The sequence below is a fragment of the Zalophus californianus genome, chromosome 8 (assembly GCF_009762305.2).
Source record: "Zalophus californianus isolate mZalCal1 chromosome 8, mZalCal1.pri.v2, whole genome shotgun sequence".
Classification (NCBI taxonomy): Eukaryota; Metazoa; Chordata; class Mammalia; order Carnivora; family Otariidae; genus Zalophus; species Zalophus californianus.
In genome coordinates, this window is record NC_045602.1 from 135,829,584 (window position 1) to 135,856,580 (window position 26,997).

At 45.6% G+C, this 26,997-nt stretch overlaps 1 protein-coding gene across 1 annotated transcript in view; it reads left to right on the top strand.

Annotated features, from left to right (window-relative positions):
• VAPB (VAMP associated protein B and C) overlaps window positions 1-15,041 on the top strand; it is a 52,642-nt gene extending 37,601 nt beyond the window's left edge. Inside the window, exons 3-6 of the mRNA XM_027621359.2 lie at window positions 5,262-5,365; window positions 8,703-8,783; window positions 10,723-10,899; window positions 13,573-15,041. Coding sequence (XP_027477160.1) covers window positions 5,262-5,365; window positions 8,703-8,783; window positions 10,723-10,899; window positions 13,573-13,731 — 521 coding nt within the window. The 3' untranslated portion in view covers window positions 13,732-15,041. The remainder of the gene's footprint in view (window positions 1-5,261; window positions 5,366-8,702; window positions 8,784-10,722; window positions 10,900-13,572) is intronic.
• Window positions 15,042-26,997: the final 11,956 nt, after the last annotated feature.

Below are 26,997 nucleotides of genomic sequence, written 5' to 3' on the forward strand. Positions count from 1 at the left end.
ATGAAGTTGCTTTCTCTTTTATTTATTTACCTATTTAAAGATTTTATTTTTAAGTAATCTCTGTACCCAACATGGGGCTCAGACTTACAACCCAGAGATCAAAAGTTGCACACTCCGTCCACCGACTGAGCCAGCCGGGCGCTCCAGTTGCTTTCTCTTTTAAACTGCACTTTCTCTTAAGAGGCACTGCACAAAGCCACCGATGCCTTCACTTGAATTATTTAAACAGGTCATTTTCCTCCTAGAGGGGCATATGAGGCAGCTTGTTTAGAATAACAGGGCTCTCAGCCTTTTGGTCTCAAGACCCCTTTACACTCCTCGAAATTGTAGACCCAAAGAGCCTTTTCACTTGGAGATTATATTAATATTTATCATGTTGTAAGTTAAAGTGAGACATTTAAGGAGTATTAACTCACTTAATAACATTAATAAGTCAATTACATGCTAACAGTGACTTTTTTTTTTCACATTTTATTTATTTATTTGACAGAGAGAGACAGGGAGAGAGGGAACACAAGCAGGGGGAGAGGGGAAGGGAGAAGCAGGAGCAGGGAGCCCAATGCGGAGCTCAGTTCCAGGACCCTGGGATCATGATCTGAGCCGAAAGCAGACGCTCAACGACTGAGTCACCCAGGTTCCCCTAAAAGTGACATTTTTAAAGAAAAATAACTTCAAAAATTCAGTGAGAAGACTGGCATTATTTGACATGTTTTGCAAATCTCTTTATTGTCTGGCTTAATAGAAGATAGGCTGGATTCTCTTTTTGTGCTTTTGCATTTATTTAGTCTGTTACAATGTGTTGTTTTGATAAATGTATATGAAAGGAAGCCATTTTTGCCACACATATGTGGTTGGGGAAAGGAAGAGTGTTTTCAGTAGCCTTTTCAGATAATTGTGGACATTATACTTTGATACTACACCAAAGCTTGACAAGTGGCACTTTTCTTAACATTTAGTACAATGTGGAATCTTGAAACCGTGACAGTATACTATTTGAACTTTGTTTCACTAAAATGCATTGGTCTCTTTTGCACTTTGAATGGGTTTTGTAATACTGTATGTTAGCTGAGTTATGCAGATCTTCCAAATGTTGACATATTTCATGACACAATATCAAAAAAAATCACTGATCTCATCAGAAAAGTCTTCAAGTATTTGGGAAACTGAGCTCTTGATGTCAGATAGATGTTTTCCAAGAGTCTCCTTTTGATAGAACGCTTGGATTTTATCATTGGCAACAACTACTATAAGTTGTTTTCCTTGAGGTGACAGGCACTGTTGATTCATTTTTGAGCAGATATCTGCCATATACTTGGGTCTGCATAACCATTGTTTTTCTGTCGATTGTTCTTTCTAGTAACTGGTGTTCCATGAGAAGGCTTCTAGTTCAGCTCACAATCTGAACATGATACAGCTGTTTTCCCAAGACAGCAGAGCACTTCACGTACATGTGCATTTCCTCATACAGAGTGTCAAGATGTGTCGTCAAGGTTGAAGTTTAGTAAAATGAATCCTTTTTATTGCTTCCTCCAGGATATTATTAAGTGAAAACGGCCTTTTAAAAAAAGCTGCAAGTGTGTGGCGATGCCTGACACAGAGACCCTGCCGTGTGGGAGCCACTGCCTGGCCTGTGCTGAGGCGCTGCTAGTTTTACTCTTCACTTTGCACCAGCCATCACTGCAGAGCACGGCACCGGCAGAGGGACAGAATGTCTTGATGTTACCGTGCCCACGGCTGTCGACTTTATGGGTCATCTCATGGGGGGACTCATGGGGTCCACGGATAGTGCTTTGAGAACCTGGGTGTGGAATCTGACTCTGGACGCAAAGCCAGTGTGGAGCTCCGGCTCCCTTTTACTCTGTTGGCCATGGGGTCTGAATGAGACCAGTGAGACCGGGCTTCTCTGGCGCACTGTTGCGAGGACTGGATGGGATGATGCAATGAGAGCGTGCCTTCTGTGGTGCCTAGTACGTGGTAGGCACCGGTGAGGTCCTTTTCCTTTCTTTCCTGGCGCGTTGTGAAGATACTGGGGCCTGGGAGACTTGGGTAGGGTGGAGAGATGGAAAGGGTCAGTTTTGCCTTAGCGCCTGCCTGGAATCCACAGGAAGGCCTCTTGACTCTTTTTTTCTCACTGGCACTGCTTCAAGGAAGGGGGGAGGGGGAGAATGCAAGGGGAACAGCAGACCTTTCTGAGGCCGTTTGTGGGTGGAGGGATCTTAGGTTCTCTGGACCTGTCGGTTGTCTGTGTGACCCAGTGTAGTTTGAGCTAAAGAGCCAACTCTGAAAATTAGCAATGTCTTCTGATTACTGCCATCTCCTGAGCACTGGGGACTCTTTACAGATAATTCTGATTCAGCCTCATAGCTGTCCATGGTGGAGGACTATAGGGGGCCTTTCACGGCTGGAAAAATAAAATCTCAAGGATGGGGCAGTTTTTAACCTAGAGCTTATGTGCTGCTAGAGATCTGAGTGTAGTCTAGGACAAAGTTTTTTCTTTCCCATACTAAAAAAATACCAGGGCATGATTTTGTCACAGCCAAGTGAAATCTGAAATTCTCAAAACCTAATTCACATTAATTTTTAAAAAATGAACACTAATCCAGGGGTACCTGGGTGGCCCAGTTGGGCGTCTGCCTTCGGCTCAGGTCTGATCCCAGGGTCCTGGGATTGGGCCCCGTGTCCGGCTCCCTGCTCCATGGGGGTCTGCTGCTCTTTCTCTGCTCCCCTCCCGCCCGCTCATGCTTGCTCTTTCACTCTCTCAAATAAATAAAATCTTAAAAAAAAAAAAAATGAACACTAATCAGACAGTAGTTTGAACACTGTGGCCCATCTTCAAAAAAGGTTGGCAGTCTCTGTCCAAGAAAGATCATAGTACAAGCGAAGGCATTGGCCCCCTCGTTTATTATGTGTACTTTCCGTGTTGCATTCCTGGAGGTGGACAAAGCATGATGGGAGCTTAGCTTTCAGAAGAAGAGTCTGTGGGGCTGACCTGCTAGTCCACTCATTTGTTCCCAGGGTTAAGTGTCAAGCCCATGTGTATAACGATGCCCCGGGTCTGTCCACAGAAGAGCTCTTGCCAACTTGGTGGTGCCAGAAAGGGGCGATAGTTGCATTCCAGGTCCAAAGCCACCAGCTAGAACTGCTTTTTTGGGAGGGAACCGTGTCTCTGCACCTTAAGAGTAAAATTCCACTCAGAGTGGCCTTGAGTTTTAAATGACCTTTTGTTCTCTCTGCTGATGGTCACACTTTGGATTTCGGGTACTCAGAATATCACTATTGGTATCCAGACTTGATGTCATGTGTGGATAAGCCCCCAATTTTTTCTTTTTAAAGATTTATTTATTTATTTTAGAGAGCTCGCGTCTGGTGGGGGGAGGGGCAGAGGGAGAGCAAAGCAGACTCCGCCGTGAGCATGGAGCCCGACGCGGGGCTCCCATCTGATGACCCTGAGATCATGACCTGAGCTAAATCAAGAGTTGGACGCTCAACCGACTGAGCTACCCAGGTGCCCCATGTAAGCCCCGAATTTAAGAAAGCTTTGTAGATTTATTGATTTTGTCCTGAAGAAGTCTCCCAGTAATGTCTCCTGTAGCTCAGAGCATGTCAGATGGGTGCTGTGGGCAGCAGAACTGCGCGGGTGACTGTATACCGAAACATTGAAATCTGTGTGGTGTTAGATTTCAGTAGACTTTCTCTGTCCCTAAGGTCGAGGGAACTCTGCATCCCCAAGATGGATGGCAGGGATATTTGCATTTCTGTTCTCTGTCGTGTTTGCTTTTATAAGATGTGATGGGGAATGTGAATTCACAGAGTGTGAATCTGTCTCCTTTTGGAGTGATCAGTGTGGCAGAAGGGTGATGGGCTGCACTTGGCTCTTTGTTGAAGTTTTGCTGCTTCCTGACACTGTGATTTTTGAGCAAGTCACTTCATTCTTGTTTAGCCCCAGATTCTTCATATGTGAACTAGGGTTTAGGACAAACTATGGTTTAGGACATTTCCCCTTGTCTGCTGCAGGGGGTAGTTGACGGCGAAGCTTTAGAGGAAGCTGCAAGATGGGGCTCAGAGGCCAGAGAACCCTGATTGAGTGCCCTGCAGGAGAGGTGCTGGTGGAGAAGGACAAGCACTCTAACTGGTAGAGGACAGGGAGTCAGTCCTTTGTGGTGGGGCACCTGGGGTTGAGCATCCCTCCCCTTCGTGGTGTGACGTCGGGCAACTTAATTAACCTTTCTGTGCTCCAGTTTGCTCACCTGAAAACAGGCATTTAAATAACCTCCATAGCAGTACCTACCTCTTAAAAGTTTAAATGAGGTAATAATAGACCTAACGTACAGAGCCAGGTTTCTGGCTCATGGGAGGTGCCAAATCCATGTTAGCGCTTCTCATGGTCCGGACTATAGGAGGCTTTTCCTGTGTGTGAGAAAGGTGTGTGTCAGGGAACCTAACCAGATGTGTGGTTTAGCCAGAGCCTTGCAGCACATCGAGTATTTTAAAGCAGCCGCCATTTAACAAGGGTGGTGGGTACTAAGGAAGCCGGTAGGAACGGGGAGGCACCTACTCAGTGCGGTGGGCGTGACTTGTCCGAGAGAGCCTTTATGTGAGATGCCTTTAGGTTCTTGGAGAGGAAGGGAGCCTTTATGTGAGATTCCTCTAGGTTCTTGCGGAGGAGAGGTGGTTTGTATACTGGTGGTATTTTTCCCATACTGTGAGTGTGCTGGTTGTGAAAGTTTCCTAACATTGCATTGGCAAAATTGTATTTGAAGCAATACTTGAATACCTTGGTATGGGAAATGGACAAAGAAAAGCTAAAATGAAACCGTCACATGTCTTGGATTTAGTCTAGTTTACTTTCCGAAGAGATCATTTCGCTCTGTTGTCTTGAGCAAAAGAGGCATACGGTATTTGCGCCTGGTTTACCTCGTCTGTAGGACCTGTAGCTGACCTCTGTGTCAGGTGGGCAGTCGTGAAAGATGGGGGGCTAGGAATCCGAAGACCTGAATCCTAAGCCCAAGTCCCAGCTCTGCCACTATCTGCTGTTTAACTTTAGGCAAGTCCCCCAACTTCTCAGGATCTCAGGTTTGAGACCTGAAAAGCAGAGAAGATGCTGGGCACCTTGCTTGCCCTGCTGGCCTCACCTGGGGCGTTGTAAGACTCAGATGAGAATCCTGGTAAACTGCTGTACAACCAAGATACGAGTTTTAACATAACAAATGGCTGCTGGTAACCAAGCTCTGACCCTCCTAATGAAATATTTTCTTTCTCAGTGATGTTACAGCCTTTCGATTATGACCCCAATGAGAAAAGTAAACACAAGTTTATGGTTCAGTCTATGTTTGCTCCGACTGACACTTCTGATATGGAAGCAGTAGTAAGTACTGAATGCTTCTTACTTTTTTTTAGTAATTAAAAAAAAAATGATTAGGTACAGAATTTTGGGTGCATGCATTTCAAAATGTGTCAAAATTGTTTTTAAAGGGGAATGGTGTTTTCAAGGAGGTTTGCACTTTGACTTCCTTTATGGTTTTTCTTAAACTTTGATTTTAACATTTTACATAACTTTCCAGAATACTATTCTTTTCTGACTTTTATATCTCAGTTTGCTTCAGCAGTTCCTTGTTCTGATGGGTTGTGTCTTGAATGGTCTGAAGATTCCTTTCCTTTAAACCCCCCTTCCATCCCCCATAGAAAATGGTCCTTAGTCTAGGGAATGTCTCTTACCATGTCTCCCTGCACACCCCCCCCCCCCCCCACCAAGAACCCAGAGGGATGTGAGAGAGTGGAATACTTAAATGTCCTCCAACGCTTGGGGGTTTGTTTTTCCGCTTGGTTCTGGTAAGCATGATTTTTTTTTTCCCCTCCCTAGTTTCCCTCATTTTTTTCCCCCCTGCTTAAATACATGTTTAACTCTGTCTCTAATTTTGGTAAAAATAAGGTAACTTTGTTTTTATAAAATGAATAAGTGATATTATTGGTTTTTCTGGAATCAGCGGGCATTCTGGTGTCTGCGGGAATCACAATGTACAGGTGAACCTTACCGCACACAGCCCCAGCGAGGACAGACTGGCCAGTTCTTGAGCTCACAGAAGGGAAAAAGAAGGCAGGGCTCCCTCAACACCCACATCACTTTCCAGCTTGCCAGCCCAAGCTGGGAGATGGGTCCGCCAAGGAGCACCTGCAGACGGGAGTCAGCCGTGGCTCACAAAGCACTATGGTTTTTCTCTTTCAAAAGTTTTATGTGAAGGGCTTTCTATGCACAGCTTCCCTTCACGTTCCAGTGTCACCTCTCAGCCTTTTCTGTTAGTCTTGGAAAAGCATAAGTGACCATCTTTGCGGATGTTCAAGTTTGGGGCAGGAGATGAGGGTAAGCTGGATATTTTGAGGTTGGAGAGAGATGAGTGATAATAGGCAGCCTTCCCCTTTCATAAGAATGATTATTGAGGCATTTACTACTTTTTCTTTTATTTCCCAGAATATGATATACCACTTCATGTTAATTTGTGTGAGCAAGGAAATGTATGGCAAATACAAAATTTGGAATATCTAAGAATGTGTTCGCTTGGCTTTTGCTGCATGGCTTAGTGACAAGAGCATGGGCTTGGGCGTCTCGGGTGTGGGGCTGAGCTCTGCCTTGTACTAACGTTGTGGCCTTGGGCAGTTTTCATTAACTCTCTGTAGGATTGGGTCACCTGTAAAAGGGGGATAAAAACCTAGGTCACACATTGTTGTGGGATTCAGTGTGTGCTCTGTGTGTCGAGCACCTGGCACAGTGTCCGGAGCTGTTTTATCTGAGGGCTCTTGTGGTCCAAGTCCTCTATATACAATAAACGTGAATTTCACTCCCTTTTATGATAATTTTTATAACACTTAAAATTTTTTTATATGAATGTACATTGTAGGAAATTTTGGAAATACACAAATAAGCAAAAATAAAACTAAAAGTGACCTGTAATTTATTTACCCTAGACCTAACCACTGTTACAGAGAGTTTTGTGCTATTTCTTTATTTTAACTATATTTTTTGTATTTTGATATACAGAAAGCGGAAAAAAATTGTACAGTGACTACTCCTATAACCTTTACCTATATTCACCATTTAACACTTTGCCACATTGCCTTCATTTCTGTTATACACTTTCTTTTTTTTGCTGAACCACTTGACTGTAAGACGCAGACTTAATGACACTCCACTCCTACATGCTTCAGAACAAGGACAGTGTCTCACATAGTCACAGCACCGTCCTCATAGCTGAGAAAGTTGACATAAATCCAATCATATTATCTAACAGAAACCTATATGCAGCATTTTCCAGTTGCTCCAAAATGGCTGTTAGTTGTTGTTACTCTAGTAGAGTCCAATACCCTCAACCTTTTTTGTTTTTCATGACTTGAATTTTTTGAGGCCAGGCCAGTTCTGGGATTGTCCAGTTATTTCCTCATGATTAAATTCAGGTTAAATGTTTTTTGGCAAGAATATTCCATAAGTAATGTCATCGTATGCATCATATCAGAAGGCGTTTAATACTGGGTTGTCCCTCTATTGGTGATGCTAAGTTGGATTACTTGGTTAAGATGGTGACTGCCAACTTCCCAGTGTCAAGGCACAATTGCCCCTTGTGGTTAATAGGTAATCTGTGATACTCTTGAGTAATCCCGGATACTTGGAGATCATGTGAATATCCTGCTCATCAGCAGTCTCACCTGGTGGTTTTAGTGTCCAGTGATGATCTTTGCTTGATGCTTTTTTGACATACGCACACAGGCACACGTACGCTCATGTGTGTGTGTGTGTGTACAGAGGAACAGACTATTGTCTGTAGCTTCTTCACTTACCGATTCTGTGAATTTTCTCTGTGTACTCTTCAGTATCATTTGAATGGCATGCTGTTCCACTGAAGGGATCTGCCATGATTTATTTGGCAGTTCCTATTGTTCGACATATAGATTGTTTCCTATTTTTGGCTCTTGGTAGTTGTGTTGCGCTCGCTGCCTCCTGCATGGTCCTGGGGTGAGGGTGGAGAGTGTTCTTTTTTCCGTATTGTAACCTTCTTGCTATGCTGGTCTGCAGTTCTCAGCATACCCTGGGATTCCTGCCCTCCACTGCCCAAAGGAGGAGGATTAAGCCAGGAGTACATCATCCCAGAGCATGGATTTAGCCAGGAAGTCATCCCCACCGGTGGGCTGGAGGGAGTGGGGGTCAGCCCAGGGTAGTGGCTTGCTCATAAATGTGCCCCATTGGTAGTTGGCAGCGTGGTTCTAAAACCACTCCCAGGTAGTAGTATATGCTTACTCTAAGAAGGATGTACCCTGCAAAGTAAATTTTATTTTCCTAAGGAGAGCCAAAGTTACCTCAGACATAATTTATAATTATGCTCAGACATAATTTAGAAAATTCCTCTTCCTTCAGCGGTGGTTGTCTCTGTTCCATGTGCTTTCCACACACTAGCAACAGGAGCAGCATTGGTTGACTTGGAGGAATCAGGCCGTAGGACTGGGATTTGTGAAGTGTAATAAATATTCAGGAAAGCTAGTGTATTTAATCTTGTCATGTTAAAAATATTGAAATCTTAGCAGACATAAGTTCTTTATTTGATATACATCAGGGCTTTCTCATTAAGAATATTTTTTTGAAATTGTCAGTTATAGGAAGAAAATTATTCTTCCAGCAGCTTTATAATATCCTGATTATTAAATTTAAATTGTTTTAGTGGAAGGAGGCAAAACCGGAAGACCTTATGGATTCAAAACTTAGATGTGTGTTTGAATTGCCAGCAGAAAATGATAAACCAGTAAGTATGTTTATAGTTAACAATAATTGAATGTTGCAAGCTGATACTTATTTGCATACCATCTTCTGCAAAACCAAGATTTAAGTTGGCAAATTATTTTCCTTCGTCTGATGAAAAAAATAAGCTGAAGTCAACAAATACGTGGGCCTTCATGAAATCAGCCTTTGAGAGACTTACAGAAAGACAACTAATTGAAACAATTTTTTTTTCTTGAAAAGTGCAACCTGTTGGCTGTTGAAATGTCATAAATTCTAAAGAGCTTCTTTGACTTGGCAAAGTTATAGGTTGCTGTAAAGAGTGGGTAAGTCTACAACAGGGAATAATTTGCCGTTTATCCTGGTGCTTGATGGACAGGTGGTAAGCTCTCGGGTTCTGTTGTTTCACAGACTGCTGTCTTAGGTCTCCCCGTCTGCTCTTTCCCCTAACACCAGCTCACCACCCCCTTAACCCTCCTGCCTCTTTAGTCAGACCTGCTTTTAGATTAGGGTTTCTCAACCTCAGCACTATTAACATTGGGGCTGGATCATTCTCTGCCATGGGGGCTGTCTTGGGCCATGTAGGATGTTTAGCAGCATCCCTGGCCTCTCCTCACTAGATACCAGTCATCACCCCTCTCATGTGACAACCAAAACTGTCTCCAGACATTGCGCAGTGTGCGCTGGTGGGGGCGGAATTGCCTCCTGTTGGGAGTTGCCCCCTGTGCTGCCTGAGGGGGTGAGGGAAAGGACTAGCTGCCTCCAAGCTGTCAGCTCGCTTTTCTCCATGAATCCAAGGGACAGACCTCTCATGGCCCTTGCTCGTGACCAGTTGGGAGAGCAGACTCTATCTGAAATGCTGATTTGGGCCTTCCTTCAACTTAGAAGAACTTAAATTGCATTAAAAAAACACCTTGCAGAATATTCTACTTACCCTGGCTGTTAATAGCTGGAGTTGGGAAATCGAAACACCCACATTCCTTGAACATTGTCCATAGCAATCTGCAGGAATGCTGTTGATCTGTGCCACCGCTTCTTAGTGATTTCTTCCTGCTCAGCGACTGACTGCCATTGTTACCCTATTTCTTGGAGTGGGTAATGGGTTTTTTGTTGTTGTTGATTTTTGTGTCTTCTCATTGCACATTTTGTCCTGGGAAGGTCAGTTTGGGAACCTGTGAGACCTGTGTTCTGCTCCTGGCTCTGTGTTGTACGAGCTTTGTAGATGGGGGCCTTGCCCTTTGCAGGGCTCCCCTCTTCTCACCTGGAAAACGAAGGGTCAAGCTCGAGAGTGCAAAAGGGAGAGTTGGTCGTTTTCGGTGTGCTGCACAGAACCCCTAGGGCAGTGATCCCCAGCACACCTGACCACCTCCATGCCCTCCCTGGTACCGGCTCCTCCCCAGTCACTCTCCAGAGACTGTCATAACTGTCTCGGCCGGGAAGTGGGGGATGTGTAGCTTCCCTCGATTGAAATATTGCAGACACTGAGCTAGTTTCACCTTCAACCCAGCTTCGAAGTCCTGAGTTCGTGAAATAAATCGCTCTCTGTGTAACGTCCTCCCTGGCCTCCCACCTCCCCCGTCTGGGCCCGTCCTGGGGATGTTGAGGTCTTCCTGGTGACAGTAATTTGTGGCTGATAACTCCTGAGCTTGCACGATTACGATATGCTAATTTTTGCATGGCAGGAATTTGATAGTGCAGTATGCACACCTCTTTTTCTCTTCCTTTGAAGTATTAGTCTCAGCCGAACTTCATTATTTGTCCTTATCCATAATTTCTGGGGCCCAGTTGCTTTAGATTATTAAGATACTAGATAAAGTGATCCATTTTAAAAATGAATGTGACATTTTACAGTGTGGATGAAATGCTACCACGTGTGGTGTTTGCTGAGAACTACTTTACTTTGCATAAAAAAGTCCTTTATTACATAGTTGGTGACACTTGGGCTTTCATTTATTTCTGAACAGCATGATGTAGAAATAAATAAAATTATACCCACAACTGCATCAAAGACAGAAACACCAGCGGTGTCTAAAGCTCTGAGTTCTTCTTTGGATGACACTGAAGTTAAGAAGGTGATGGAAGAGTGTAAGAGGCTGCAGGGGGAAGTGCAGAGGCTCCGGGAGGAGAACAAGCAATTCAAGGTAATGGCATCTTCTTTTCTTTCCTTTAAGGTTTTATTTAAGTAACCTCCATGCCCAACATGGGGCTCGAACTCACAACCCCGAGATCAAGAGTCACATACTCTACCGACTGAGCCAGCCTGGTGCCCCAGTGGTGTTTTATTTCCTGATAGTCTACAGAAAACAGGGGCTTTTCCGCTGTGATCTTGGGTGGGGAAGTTGACACATCCCTGCATTTGTAGAAGTGTTTTGTATTTACACATCTTTTCCCTAGGGAGAAATTTCTATGGCTTTCATCAGGTTCTCAAAAGAGCTCTGACACATTCCCCCCTACCCCCTAATTATCCAGTGTCCCTGAGCAGAAGTTTCTCAACTATTTAAATTCTTGTTCCCTTGTACTTGACATGTTATAATTTCTTTAATCTTCTAAACCTTCTACGAAGTAGGGATTGTTACCATCCCCAGTTTACAGATGGAGGAGACTGAGAAACAGGTTAAGTGACTTGCCTGAGGTCACACTTCAGTGAGAATTGAACCCAGGCTTTGTGCCTCAGAGCCCACATCCATTCCATTGTCCTGCCTTAGCCTGCAGACTCTCATCCTCTTGTAAGGAAACCAAGCCTCTCTCGCCCTCCCGTGAGTGTCAGCCGAAGACAGACTCTGAGACTAAATGCAAAACAGCAGTGGTTATAACCCTACTCCATCTCCGGTGGGTGAGAATCTTTCTTTAGGAGGGTAAATAGGTACTCTTTTAATGTAGGCATAATTCTCATTTTTGAAGATTCTAGGTGAGTCTGGGCAGTAGGGTCTCCTCAGACTGTTCACATGGTGATGAGGTTGGAGATAGAAAGTTGTCACAGTAGGCAGGTGGAGATTATAGAAGAAGAAGCCCGAGTCTCCATCTTGTGGATGCAGACAAGGTGATTGGCCTTGGCGTTAGAAGGTGGGCTGCGCTGGGTGGTGAAGGGAGGTGGGGCGCCTCATTTGGCCTTGGCGGCCTGAGGTGGTGTGCCGGTGCCTGCTCACACTTGACTAGCTCAGAGTCTGTCATGGTCACAGCATCTCCTGGGCCTCCACTCGCAGAACATGTCTAAGGCCCCTTCCAGCTTTAAAAGTCTGTCTGTTTCAGACAAGGTCTTGATGAGAATGTTTCTGAACATCTGGTCATAGGAACTTCTGTTGCAGCTTAAATCTGAGACTGGTCTAGTCCGTTCTCGATCATGCCACTCACCCGCCCTTGGCATTCACTCTTTAACCACCACAGCACCAGACACATGTAGTAAATACATGCCGTTCGGTTGATGACTTCTTTTATTCTGACAGTGCCATAGATACAGGACGACTGACAGTGTCTGGAGAATGGCATCATCTTCTTTCTTTGCAGTAATCTTGATTTGCCTCCTTCAGTAACTTCTTTTAGTATGGAGTAAATTATGAAGCAGGCATTTTACTTTTTGGCTAAAAATCTAAGATATGCCTAAAGCTTCTCCTTGAGTGTATTTCTCTTCAGAAACAGAGTCCTATGCCATTTAAAGTGATAAATAGGTAGAAATAGCTTCTCTATAAACCCAATAAAATAAATGCTGTATTTTGCTGTGCCCATTTTTTTTTTGAAGTTAATCGAATAACACCAGTCATTTATCACTGTGCAGCGGTATTGGCCATGCCCCATGAGCAGAATATCTTTAAAATATTATCAGACCAATCTTGACGTTAGAAGATTCTTTATCCTGCCAAACACTGATTTCTTGTTTTGTGTTCATTCTTTCATTTGGCCAACACGTTTTCTGAGGCCCTCCCATGTACCTGGCACTGTGGGTGCAAGCATGAGCTATCCCAGCCATGGAAGAGATGACCACAAGTGCCGTGGAGACTCAGCTCGATGGACTAGCTGCCTGTTGTCTCCAGGACTGGCTAGTTTGGGGATGAGTTGATGGGGCAGTTAGCCAGAGATGCACCTGAGCCCAAGTAGAGAGGCCTTGCTGCATGCCCTATTGAGGAGTGTGGACTTGGCCTTGGAGCAGTAAAGGAAGAAAAAGTTTCTATTCCATGCATTAAGTAGAAAATATCGGAGATGCCTCTGTCAGATTCAGTGACATTTTAATATGTCACGTATCATGTCTTCTATCCAGCAGTCTACATGTAACTCAGCAATACAGAGCTCTGCATTTGAAAGCTTCTGGGCCCCCCACTTTGTAGTTTCTTGTGATTTTTATATTTGCGCTTTGGGAAGTGTCTATTATTTCAAAACCTGTGCCTTGGTTAGGGAAGCCTGCTCAGTAGAGGAAAGGAAGACAGAGCGGGTTGAGTCTGATGTAGGAGAGCAGCCGGGAGGCATGGCCAGAGAGGTGGGTGGTCCCAGGGTGCAAAGGGCCTGGTGGACGCTCTCAGGGGCTTTTTTTCTGTAAGTGATGGGGAACCGAGGCGTGCCTGCTTAGATGTGCGGTCTGAAAAGGTGGCTAGCAGCATCGTGTGCGTGGGTGAAGGCAAAGAGGGGCTTCTGGCAGTGTTTTCTCAGTGGCCTCAAGCCGCTACCTTCTCCGTGGGATTCAGTTTCTCCCTTTGAAAAATGAGGAGGCTGGCCCACACCATGTGATTCAAGTCTGCTTACAAGCCCACACTGATAAAGCTGGACAGTTGACTTCTCCTTCTGGTGCCTTGGGTTGTCTTTGAAATGTGCACTTGCTCCCGTAGGAAGAAGATGGGCTTCGGATGAGGAAGACAGCGCAGAGCAACAACCCTGTTCCTGTGGTAGCCACGGCCGGGAAGGACGAGGGCCTCAGTGCCCGGCTGCTCGCACTGCTGGTTTTGTTCTTCATCGTTGGCGTGATCGTAGGGAAGATCGCCTTGTAGAGGCGGCAGGCAAAGGGCGGCACGCTGGATTGATGGGCCCGCCATACCATGGGGTTTGGATTTATCATAACCATGTGTAAAAAGAAGTTAATGTGTGATGACATCTCACAGGTCTTGCCTTTAAATTACCCCTTCCTTGCGCGTGAGCACGCGTGCACACACACACACACACACACACACAATTATAACGTAACAATCTTTTAGAAAGTGAAAAATGTATAGTAAACGATTGGGGGGAAAGAATGGTCTTTATTAATGACAAGGGAAACCGTGATTAAATCGTAATGGCATGTTGTGTCACTTTAGACATTTGTAGCCTTGGTACATGTGGCTGGGTTGATTACCTCTCTTAGAACAAGACCCACTTCCCGCCTGTTGGTGCTGGCCTTTGGGGAGCGGAGCCCAGTGTGGCGGGGAGGGCCGTCCCCTCCACGTAGCACCCCCACTGCCCGCTCACCCCCGGCCTGCTGCTCCATGGTCTGCCCTGGGCCTGGCCGTCGGTTCCTTGGGACCGATGAACGAGGTCAGAAGCCAGTGGCGTTGTGCTGTGGTGGTGTTGGGTCTACCCATCGGGAGCGGAAGGCGGGTGCTCAGCGACTGACCCAACACTTTGGAAATGAAAGTCAATGCTTTGTTCTCTTAAAGGGACCAAGCTAAATTACTGTCCGTTCATGTAGTGAGATTGAATTGTGACTCAGAGATGTTTAATGCATATTTAACTTATTTAATGTATCTCATCTCATGTTTCCTTATTGCCACAAGATTATAATTAATGCTGTGGCCTGATGCCAGGGGGTGAGGCTGGCACTGCTGCCGGAGAGCTGAGGGCTCCTGTCTCTCCAGAGGTTCTGGGCTGTACGTACACATGGAGGTGTGGTTTGTTTGAATGTTGGAGAATAGCTGCCAGGAGGTGTTTCTCTGTGTAAATAAATAACAACCGTCAGAGAGGGAAGTTCTTAGTAGCAACAGTCAAGTCCGTTACCCTTTCGAATGGGGAAACTAGCTGATCTTCCGTTTTGTTCCTTCAGTGCCCCTCCGCCACCACTCATACTTCCAGCACACGTGCCCCTAGCCTGGTCCTGACCTTTCCCGAGTGGCCCTCGCTCGGACTGGGGCGGCAGAACGGCTGCAGACGGAGCCAGCTGGGTGGGGCCGGGGGGGTGGGAGGCTCTTCAGATAATCGTCAAGTAGCGATTGAGAGTTTCACTGTAAATTAATTTTATGCCATAAAAGACCAATCCAGTTCTGTTTGACTATGTAGCATCTTAAAAAGAAAAAAAAATTAAAATAAAGCCCCAGAATTAAGAGTTCTTTTGTCATTTTGTCACACTTGCTGTAGGGGGGAAATTATTATTCTTATGATCATTATTATTTTGTTATTGGAAGGGTGGTTCTAAAATGAGCCCTATCAATGAGAAATACATATGTTTAATGATTTGAATATATATGTATAAATCTCGTGTGTGTGTGTGTGTGTGTGTGTGTGTGTGTGTATTTGTTGTTGGCTTCAACTGAGAGTATAAAAATAAAACTGCTGAAAATCTTAAGCAGCTGGTCACCCTTGCCCTTCCATTGCTTTGCCCCTCAGTAGAAAGAAATCTCCTCTGGGTCAAGGAGCCATGCAGAAAAGATGAGAGATAAGCATGCTAAGCATGGCGCCAGGGAGTGGGTGGGTTTGAAAAGACAGATTCATCAAAAGGAAGGCAGTTCTTAGAAGTCATCCACTTGAGTCATGTTCCTCCTGAGCTTAGCTGGGGCAGAAGGGCCTTGGTTCTGGCCCTGAGGATCTGGTCAGGGACCTAGAGACTGGGAGCTGGGCATCTGCGGTCTAAGTAGCTTCTGTCTTCATGAGAAGTTACTGTATCCCGAGTGCTTGCAGGGGACAGGGAGCAGACCTAGTTCGCAGCCACACACCTGGGGCTCAGATGGTGTTGAGTGCGCGCACGGGGAGGGCTGCCCAAGGAGAAGTTAGTCTCCAGTATCATCTTGTCCACATGGATCCAGGGACTTAGGGAACGGGGTGAAAAGACTGTGCCTTCTGCCATTAATTTTCTGTAAGTGGGCTACAGTCTGTCCAAATGTGGGAGCTGCAGCAAACCAGTCTTGATAGCCTCCAGCCCCTCATGGCCTCGAAAGGACCAGGCTCACTCAGAAGGGTCTCGGACTGTTCCTGGGATGCGGCACAGTCCCGTTTCTCTGGAGCGGAGCTCTGCAGACTTTTTCTCAAAGGGGTGTGGCTGTGTTCCCATAAAACTTGATTCACAGAAACAGCTGGTGGGATTTGGCGTATGAGGCTGGAGCTTGCCCGCGCTTGCACTGGGGCGGCTGAGTTCTTAAAAAGAGTGCCTCGGATATCTGTTCTGTTCTCAGACTTGGCAAGTGACTTCGTGTTTTGTGTATATGCAGGAGACAGCATTCAGCTTCTCAGGAGATGCGGGCCTTTTGTTTGTAGCTGAAATGCAGAATTTAAAATCCAGAGTTGTCTTCTTTCTAACTAATCATCCTGTAAGCTTTCTCCTTTCGAGGTTAAGATTCGGTGAACGCATGTTAGTTTATGGGGCTTTTTGACTGAACAGAAGAAGGGAGCTTCCCAGGGAGAGAGGGAAGGTAATGGTGGGGAGATTGGATATTATGTAAATCATCCAGTCAGTAAAGAGTGTGCTAGGAGAGGCAGAGTGTGTGTGTGCAAGCACTGCTAAGGGTCAGGGACCATTTGAAGAGCCACAAACACTCAAGATCTCAAACCCGGAGAAGTACGCACCTTTTGAGTGTCTTTCTTGGAATGACAGATGAGGAAGCATGAGAGGCAGGCAGAGAGGTAGATGTGTGGTCCCCTCCTGCGGCCTGGCCTGTCCCAAGCAAGAGAAAAAGAGACAAATAATCAGAATAAACTGGCCTGGACTGAGCAGGGCTGACTCTGGCAAGGGCTCAGGCCGGGAGGTGAGCGTGAGCCCTAAGCCAGCAGTGGCCAGGCCTCCCTCCCTCCCGCCTGCTGCCTGGGTACTGCTTTACAGCACCTCCCGGAGCGGTGCCTTTGTTCTAGAAATCTGCCACCGAGCCCACCAATACATAAGAGATGTAAGCAATAACAAGAGTCTTGTAAATTTTTATTGATTGAATTTTTAAACTGATAATTTAAGCTCCCTCCACACAATACAAAATACTTCTTAAAGACAGCAGGCTGTATTATTTGTTGGTATGAGGACCCGGCTTTAGTTTTTTTTTCCTTCTCCTTGTTTGCATGTTTTCCCGCTCTAGGCTTCTAAGTTGCTGGCACCAGCAGTAATAAATACTGATAAAATCAAAATTGATTTTTACCAGTGGACAGTTTATGCCTAGAGAGACGGCTTATACCTACATAACACAGAAGGGGGAAAAATGAGGAACCTCCAGTGATCCGTGAAAACCTAAACGCTTTCAAACAAATCCCAGGAACAGAACTGCTATCCAAAGATATCAGTGCGGACTTGCAGGCTGTGTTGGGTCAGATATAACTGAATGCAGTGATAGCTCAGAGCTAAATAGCCTTTCAAATTAATTTGAAAACAAACTGTGTGTGTGTGTGTGTGTGTGTGTGTGTAGCATATGTACCATATGTAAGTAGCTTAACATTTTTCAAATGGTGCCTATATTTTTTGCACACACAGATCTTTATTTTTGCAAACTCAGAAATCCATGCCAAAATACAATACCGTTTGTAATTTTCAGTCCCTTCTCTAAACTGGACCATTTACAAGTTTCTTGTTATGGTTTGTGAAATTCTTAGTTTGAAAGAAAAAAATGAGAGAGATGGGACTTGGGTGTCCTGGTCACCTTGAGCACCGGACTGCCAGCCCTCCTCAGGTGAAGAGGCCGCTGCGCCCCCTGCTGGCGATGTCAGCTCACTGAGGGTGTCCGGCGGGGCCCGGGGGGTCCCGGGCAGCCTCCCCTGCCCCTGTCCGTGGAGTCCGTCTGGCTAGAGGAGGAGCAGAACTAGGTACAACTCCGGAGTTCTCCAAAGTGACCACTCCGAGGAGTCCTCTCTCAGTTAAGCGTGGGCATGTTTGCTGTTGCTGGGTGTGAATGCTTTCAAAGATCAGCAGAAAGGGACCTGTTCTTAGAAAGTCCCTTAAGGAGTCAGTTCCCGCACACAGATCTCCTAAGGCCTGTGATTACCCATGCTTGAAGGCAGCTCGGGGACCACGCGTGCTGCACGTTGAGTGGGGCCCCTCAGGGTTTCCCTGACGTGGTGGGTTTGTGGAAGTCTTGTTTTCTTTTTTAACCTTCCTCAGACAGAGCTGCTTTGACAGCAGCATTTTAGGGAAAGTTGCTGTTGTTCCGGTGCTCCCTCTGCCTTGTGCAGAGCACTTCCAGAACGTTTGCTCAAACAGGTGTGACCCAGTGGGGGGGGGGGGGGGGTGAGGGCTCTGTTTCGCACATGAGGAAATGAAGTCTCCAAGAGGTTACACTGAGCAACTTCTTAGAGCCTCTCATTCAGAGCGAAGTCGGTCTCTGAGAAGCTAGTGGTGAGGCTGGGGCGGCTAAGCCTGGGTCTGGACCGCGTTCCCACTCAGAGCAGTGTGAAGGCTCTGGTGAGTGAACTCGCGGTCTCAGCCACTCGGACCGCTTGTTCCCCTTTTATGTGTTTGCCTTCATACCTCACGCAGTTATTCTAAAGATGAAGTGGACAGAATCCAGACGGTCATTGAGATGCTTTTTTATTTTTCTTTTTGAAACCAAACACACTTCAGACAGTGAAGAAACTGTGTGCATTTTCCATTTTCTCGTTGCCTGAAGATCTCTGCCTGATGCTCGTGGGGAATGGATTTTGGGGGCTGTGGAAAGAAAATGCCCAGTCTGTCTCAGCAAGACAGTGACAGGGATGCTTTCTGTGGGCCTTTACGTAACTTGTAAATGTGAAGCCAGGGCAGGTCATTAAAATTGGTATCACCGAAGTGGCCTGCCAAGGTTTAAGAACAGCCAAGCTGCTAGGCTCAGACCTCTCCCCGAATTAGCGCTGCACTTCTCGGGGAGATCATGGAAGGGAGCAAGTCCCAGCAGACCCTGGTAAGGGGCAGCAGCCCAGAGGCGGGCTTGGGAGGCTGTGAAAACGGGCCTCCAGCGAGACTCCCAGCCCTCTCGCTCCTACGCCCGAGTCCCATCTGCCACCCACTTAGTCAACAGGGTCGACCCCAAGGAATGTCAGTTGGGGTGCATGAGCCCCCCCCCCACACCCCACCGACCCCCTGCAGGGGGATCCAGACCTCCCTCCACGGGGTGTCAGCGACATCGTCTATGCCACTGAAAAAGAAGGTTTTGTTTTATTTTCATTACAGGAGTATTTGGGAAAATTTAGAAGACATGAACACACACGAACGGTTGTGTCTAATTGTTACAAGTGAAACCCGTGGAGGTAGATGAGAGGTTGTCTCGAGTAATATAATTACTTCACATTTTTTTCCTAATGGAATTAATTCATTAGAAAATGTCTGCATCGACTCCGTAGAAGAGGAAGAAAAAGCCAGCAACAAAAGCATAGCTATTCCCTAACTCGCCGTAGATATTTGCAACCATGATACCTTGGAATGTTGCCACAATATGGATTGCTTTGATTAAAAGATGTCAGTTGAATAAAACAGTACCGTGGGATAATAGTTTTCTGCTGCTAGATAAATGCTAATGTTTATTTTTAAACCAGGAAACATTGATCCTGTGACAATGCCCTATTAGAATTACTTTATTATACCACAGGGTTGATGTATATTTAATCATTCGGCTAATGGACGTGGGTGCAGGACTGCTGCGCACTCACTGCGTCCTGATGGGCGCTGGCAGAGTGGCCCCACTCCTGCCCAGTGCCGCGGCCGGCCCCAGCGGAACAGGGTCCCGTTTACTTTTTGATTCCCTTCAGTACATGCCAACTAGGGTAGACAAATCTGATAGCTCAACACAGTTTCATTAAGGCTTAGTGCTAACAAGAATGCATAGCTTTTTGTGACTTAAAACAATGATAAACCAGCATGCATGTTTCTCACGTCAACTCGATGGCTTTCCATGTGATATGAAAAGGTCTGGTTCTTTGTAGGAACCGGATGCCTGCATTCCCATCTTTCTTTTGTACTTTAGAAGCCAACTACATTCAGCTGTGACCCTCCACTGCGGCATTCACTTAAAACGAGGTTTTTCCCTTGACTCTTCTAGTTGGATTCAGAGGTCAGAATTTATTGTCTGTAATCCTGAGACCATGTGTACAAGAACCGCTTGCCTCCAGCGTTCACGCATTTAGCAAACATTTATCGGTTTACTTTCTGTAATATGTTAGATACTGTAGGAGATGCTGAGGAATTAATCAACAGGAGTGATTTGTTTTTGTGCTTTTCATTTGTAAGCAGCCTCAGTGAAGTGATTCAAGCTTATATGTAGAGAGCAGACTGCAAAGTACATTTGGTTCTCATTTCTGCTGCTAGCGTTTCCTTTTTTAAGAATTTATAAACTGCTGCCATTTGGAACTTCCTATAAGAAACTCAGAATGATCTATTTAAATATTCCCTTTACCTCCTCTCTCCTTTGTGAGTAAAGAAGTCATTTCAGTGGTGCGCGCTGTCCCCCTCTGCTTTACAGCTTTTTCCCTGTCTTGGGGGAAAAAAAATCTCTGCAGTTTGTGGTGTGTGTTTTTATTCTGACTTCAATGTACATTAACATTTTGGGGATTGAGTCTTTTAAGAGATGTCTTAGAATGCTATCGTTTTAATAATTTTTCTTTTCTGTATTTTAAGTTGTATTTCCTGTTTTGACAGAGAATTCATTTAAAAAGTTGGTGCAGGAAAGGACTCTTTACCATCATCCATTCTGGTTATCTGATATGTAATAAATTCATGGTTTTATGGCTGACTTTACATTTCCCGGAGGGAAGGAGATGTATCTCTGCAGTGTCCAGATCGAAAGAGCCATTCAGAGCGTGTTCTCAACATGTTCCGCCGTGTCGGCCTGATGAAGCCCGCCCTGCCAAGGCATAAACTTTTGTACTAGCTGTCTCCGTATTCTGTTCAATAAATTCTGTGCTCTGAATATATTTAAAGGATGCTTCAGTGTAAAATTATTTTGAATGGATGGCTTAAGAGCATTTGGATATGCTTTAGGGAACACAGCAGAGCCCATTGCTTTGCTCTGCCACTGATTCTCAGGAACATAAAATCGGTTGAAAATGAAAAATCATAGATATCTTCTCTGACGGAAACAGACGTAAGGAATGACTTAGGTCAACTTCCTCATTTTACTGATGAGGAAACTTTTGCCCAGTGTGGGGGCCAGGCACACATTCTTGTACTTTCCTAAGGGGTGGGGGTGGAGAGGCTTTGTCATTGACAGAGCCCTGGCTGGTGGAGATTGCTTCCAGGTCTGCAAGGTGCAGCGGCCTCTGTCTTTAAGCAGTGCTGGACAGTTCTCCATCTTACAGTGTCATCTTTTCAAAACGTTAATAACAACATTTTAACTTCTTTTGAAAAAGTAACACACGCAAACGTTAAGACTTGACACCAGTCCAAAAGACTCGCCCCCAGACCCAGACCCACGCCCTTCTCCAGAGACTCCTGAATGCCCCATTTCCTGTTTGCCTCTTTCCAGAGATCCTCTCTCCACGTGTGTCTGAGCATGCACAGTCCCGTGTTTCCTTACACACAGATGGCAGCACACGCAGCCTGCCCTGTCATAAGTGTTTTTTGACTTTGTAATATGTCAGAGATCATTTCATGTCCACACACATTTTCTTAATGGCTCTGTCGTTTTCCTTTGTGATGTGCCTATAATTGACTTAACCAGCCCTCCACGGAGGTGCACTTTACCCATTTCTAGTCTTGCCTGCTGCAGCAACACCCCTGCACACGAGCGAGAATCACAGGGCACAGTTCCTCGGGGAGAAATGGCTGAGTCAAAGGGCGCCTGCATTTTAAATTTTGCCCCGTGACTTTCCCACCGGCTTCTGCGGAGGACATGCGAGCTCCTGTCTCTCCGCCCCCCCCCCCCCCCCCTCAGCCCGTAGGACGTTGCCATGGCTGATTTTTGCATTTCTCTGCTCGTCTGGAAAGGGCGCACCGTTTCTTGGTTTCAGTCCACATTTCTTTGCATGAGGTTGAGCAGCTTGTACGTGTAAAGGTCGTTTGAACACACACGTGAAGATCTAGAATGATGGAAGTTCAAAGGAAGGGGAGTCTTAACGGCGGAAAGGGCCAGTGGTAGAACAGCAGAAATGCAGTTCTAAAGGGGTACATTGATGAATGTGGAAATAGGAACCTATGGTATTTTACTCCTGGGAAAACCACTCGCCACAGAGGGTATAGAAATGGATTGGGCGGGGGCGATAGATAACCTTGTACTGCCAACTGATCAAGCTCTCGTTCCTGACCTCTGCCAGCGACATCACGATGGCATCGGTCTAAGTGAGCCTGCCCTCTTGCCTCTCAGGGGTCCTTACTGCAGGGGGCACAGGTGAGGCACATTTCAGTGTTGCAGACCATGGAGAGTTCTGGAAGAGGGACTAGAAATGGTGATCATCCTTAAAGCTGTGGAGTGTTCTGTACTCAACAATCGAAGGAGCCGTTCTGGCATTCTCTTTCATCATCTCATTACTCAAGAAGACAGATGCCGCCTGGGAAGTTGCCAGGGTCCTGTGATGGGGGAGACCCACCCCGCCCCTCAGAAGCTGCACTTAAGGTAGAGGCTTTACCTTGTCCAAGTAGAACTTTGCTTCCTGTTTTCTTAGCAATGCTTGACCACTAAAATCACTTCAAAGAAAAAAAAATTTGGAGAAACACAAAATTAGTGTTACGGACTTTTTTGAAAAATGTAACTTTATGCTACTTCAAAAATGTTAGGAAAATGTGTACGGAAGGCAGGAGGCTTTTTAAAGTCAAGACAAGCAAGACCCATTGTTATGTTTCAACCCCCGCCTTGCAGTCACATTGCTGGTTCTAAATGTGACTCCAAAGCACAGAAAGTATTTTCTGTTCGTAATGGTAAAACCATCAAAAGGTATCCATCTGGTGGCTGTGTGAGACGGGCTGGCAGCTCACAGCTGGTGCTTCGGGCACTTTCTCCCGTGTTCCCCTCAGTCAAACTCAGCTGCTCCCTCCTCCCCCACCCTGGGATGCCTGTGCAAGGGCACCCTCCCTTCTCCACCACCCCCGTCCCCCAAAGCATTTGACACCTCTCTTGCCGTAGTCTGTCCTTACTGGATTGAAAGCAACTTGAAGGGAAGTTCTAGGTTTTGTTGTTGGATTTGGTTTTGCGGTGTTTTTTTTTTTTTTTAAGTTTTTATTTAAATCCCAGATAGCTAACATACAGTGTTACATGAGTGTAGGGTGCACAATACAGAGATGCAGCGCTCCCATCCATCACCCGGCGCTCATCACGGCGAGTGCGCTCCTTCATCCCCATCCCGTTTCCCCGTCCCCCGCTCCCCTCCCCTCTGGTGATCAGCAGTGTGTTCGCTGTAGTCGAGAGTCTGTTCCTTGGTTTTCCTCTCTCTTTCCCCCCCTTTGCTCATTTGTTTTGTTTCTTGAATTCCACAGAAGAGTGAAATATATGGTATTTGTCTATCCCTGACTGACTTTGCTTAGCATTATATCTGTAGATCCATTCATGTCGTTGCAAATGGCAAGATTTCATTCTTTTTTGGTGGCTGAGTAATATTCCCTTGTGTCACACACACACACACAAACACACTACATCTTCTTTGTCCGTTCGTCTGTCGATGGACCCTTGGGCTGTATTCATAATTTGGCTATTGTAAATAATGCTGCTATAAACATCAGGATGCGTGTGTCCCTTTGGATTAATGTTTTTGTATTCTTTGGGTAAATACCTAGTAGTGCAGTTGCTGGATCATATGGTAATTCTATTTTTAACTTTTTGAGGAACCTCTATACTGTTTTCCACAGTGGCTGCACCAGTTTGCATTCCCACCAACAGTGCACGAGGGTTCCCCTTTCTCCACATCCTCACCAACACCTGTTGTTTCTTCTGTGTTGGTGATTTTAGCCATTCTGATAGTTGTGAGTGAGGTGGTATCTCTTTGTGGTTTTGATTTGCATTTTCCTGGTGATGAGTGACGTTGAGCATCTTTTCATGTGTCATGTGTTTTGCAGCATTTTTAATTTTACCTTTTACCAAAGCATTTCATGTGCATCGGATAAAATGCAAAATAGTTCTAACAGGCTCGTAATGAAAACCAGCAGACCCTCCTGGCCCTGTACCTCCACTTCCTAGAGGCAGCCATGTTAGCACTTTCTGCCTTCTGGTAGTAACATGTCTATTTCTCAGTCATGTGGCTATATTACTTTTTCTTGAGTTTTCACTTCTAGATCTTATCTATTGATTTCCTTCTAAGGAAGGTAAGGATTTGGCTCCAGTCACCTTTCTCTCTCCACCCGTCTGAAGCACAGTCTCCTTCCCTTCCCTTTCGTAGTGTTATGTCACAAATTTTGGCTCTGTCAGTATCCTTTTGCTTGATGAAGACTTAAATATCGTTTGCAGCAAGGTATTGTCTGTTCCGTGATTATAGTTCCCTTTTATACATAACCCTTGCCCTCTCCCCTGCTTAGTTTCTTATATAGCTTTCATTAATTCAGCCCTGATCTCTGATAGAAGTGTGAAGAGCATTCACACATTCAATACTCTGTGATTCTTACGTATTTTCTTGGGAAGGTCCCTCCTGGAGCTCCCTGTTCTTTTGCTACTCTCTGGACTGATTGGTCTCCAGACCTGCTACCCAGCTCTCATCCCAGGAAGGCCCTTCCTTCACCACCATCTGGGGATCTCCCTTTGTTCTCTTCTGGGTGGATCTCCTGTTTTCTGGATCTCTAGCTTCCTCTTTCTTGTTTTACCTCCTCACTTTGGTGGAGTACATCCTCAAGCTGGTTTCTGAGAAAGAGTGTATGGGAGATAACTTTTCTGAGAACTTTACATATCTGAACATGTTCCATCCTGCCCTCCCACTCAGTTGATAGTAGTACTGGGTATAAAAATCAAGGTTGGAAATCATGTTGAGGATTTTAGAACATTTGCCGATTGCCAGCTTCCAGTGTTGCCCTTAAGAAGTCTGATACCATTAACTCATAATCCTTTTTTTTTTTTAATTTAATTTTTGGAGAAATTCAACTTTAACTTCCAACTTTCTCTTGATTTGTCTGCCACCATATTTATAATTTTCAAGAATTCTTTCCTTTCTAAATACTATTGTTTGTAACAAACTGCTCTTGCTAGATGTATATATTCTTTTCACTGAGGATATTATAGGTTTTGTTGTTCTCATTCTGTAAATAAGAGGGACTGAAAAATGTTGATGGTCTTTAAAACATTAGCATTGTTTTCACCAAGGGTGGTATAGTTCTTTTTGTTGTTCTGTCCCGTGTATTATCTGCTTCTTAATAGTCACTTTGAATTTTTTTTTTTAGCTTATTTATTTTTAAGTAATCTTTACACCCAACATGGGGCTCTTACTAGTCACTTTGGGCTAGGTTTTTGTCTCTATCATTTTGGAGGCTTTCCTTAAATGCCTGGTGATCCTTGACCATCCTTTAATGTTTTTAGGAGTGAAGCACTAAAGAAGGGCATCTGTGCAGGTGGGATTTGCTGAATGGTGGGTCGCTATGCAAGCTAATGGGTGGGGACCTCACAGACACCTCCTTGGGGGAACTTCCAGCTGTCAGTATCTGTAGTTGGTTTAATGTGGGTTCATTTCTCTGGAATCTTCCTGTCTCCTGCCTGGTAGCAGAAGCCTGACCACTATTTCTCAAGAAGAAGGAGGCTGTGCAACCCAACCATTTAATGGGTAGAGTTTTCTTTGCTACCTATATTTTTAAGCATGGTACCTTGCCCTGGACGGTCTGCAAGTCCAAACACCCCGATTGCACTTCCAGTTTCATACAGGGGTTAGGAAGAGGATCTGGGGGTAAAACGCCTTTGAAGACTTTCACATAGTCCTGTTTTCAGCCCCAGTGCTCTCCCACCCCTAGGGTTCCTTAGACCACTCTTCCTAAGCCTTTGGGGGCACAAGTGGACTTGCTTCGGACCCCTACCCTTAAACCGGCCAGGCAGCACCTTTCTCTCTGCTCTCTGTCACCTGCTCTCAACATGTTACCCATCAGCCCTCCAGACTCCAGAGGTTTGCTACCATCTCTACTTGACTCTTTTCCTTTCCTGTGTATCCACGTGACCTTGTGCCTCTTTGTCCCTTTCCCATAATTTACAGGGGGCTTCAGAAGGGAGTAGACGTGAAAGTTGGTGTCCCACCCGGCCCGTGTCGGGTACTCAGGACCTACACATAGTTCTTAATAAACTGACCGTTGATTTTAACAGCAGTGATGACCAAGAAAAATAAGGTTTTTGGCTAATTATTTTTCTCCTGAGGGATTAAAAAAAACACCAAATGTAGGAGCAAGAGTAGTAGGTTATTACTAATCCTTAGGAAGTAAATACGACATCACTGGGAGAAGACCCATCCTCACTGAGATTTTTGTTTAAAGCCATTCCTCTTAGAACATGACATTGCTGCTTCTTGAATCTCTTACCAGGCAGGCATGGTCTTTCCAGGTGGTTCAGCTCGTTTTCCTGGGGAGGAAGCTGAAGCCGGGGGCTCCACAGCTAAGGGTGGAAAGTCTTAGGTGCCTGCATGATGCTGAGGGTCTCCCCATCTCTGTGACCTCTGTACATGTGAAACCTGAGGGGGGCTCTCAGAGGATCCTGCCCATGTTAGGCTGTGTGGCCCCCTGTTCTGGGACAGAGCTGGCCCCAATGCCTGGGGGAAGGAAGAGCCTGGGTAGGAGAAAATAGATTTCCTCAAGTTCACAGTTCTGGGCTCTGCTTTGCCCATCTTATTAAAATAATAATAATAATAATAATAAAGCAACATCAAAATTCTAAGCCGGATTTAGAGTATGTGGCTGTCCTCTGGCTGCTTGAGTTTGGAGCCTCCAAATCAGTACTCAGTGGGTTTACTCATTCAGCCAGTGTTTACTGAGCTCCTACCGTGTGTCAGGCGCTTTCCACACGTTGGGGCCACACGGTGGGGGCACGGTGGGGGACAAGGCAGACAAGAGTGAGCCGTCAGGGGGCTCCTGGAGGAGAGAGGCTGACAACAGGGAAATGAAGCACAGGGTCCTTAGTGGTGACTGGTGAAAGCTAAGGTGCTGGAGCATTCCAGGCGGAGGGAGGGGCGAAGAGAAGACCCTGACGGGGGTGGGGGGGGGGGGCAGGTCAGCCCTTGGTCGTCGCATCCATCCAGTGGGGTGT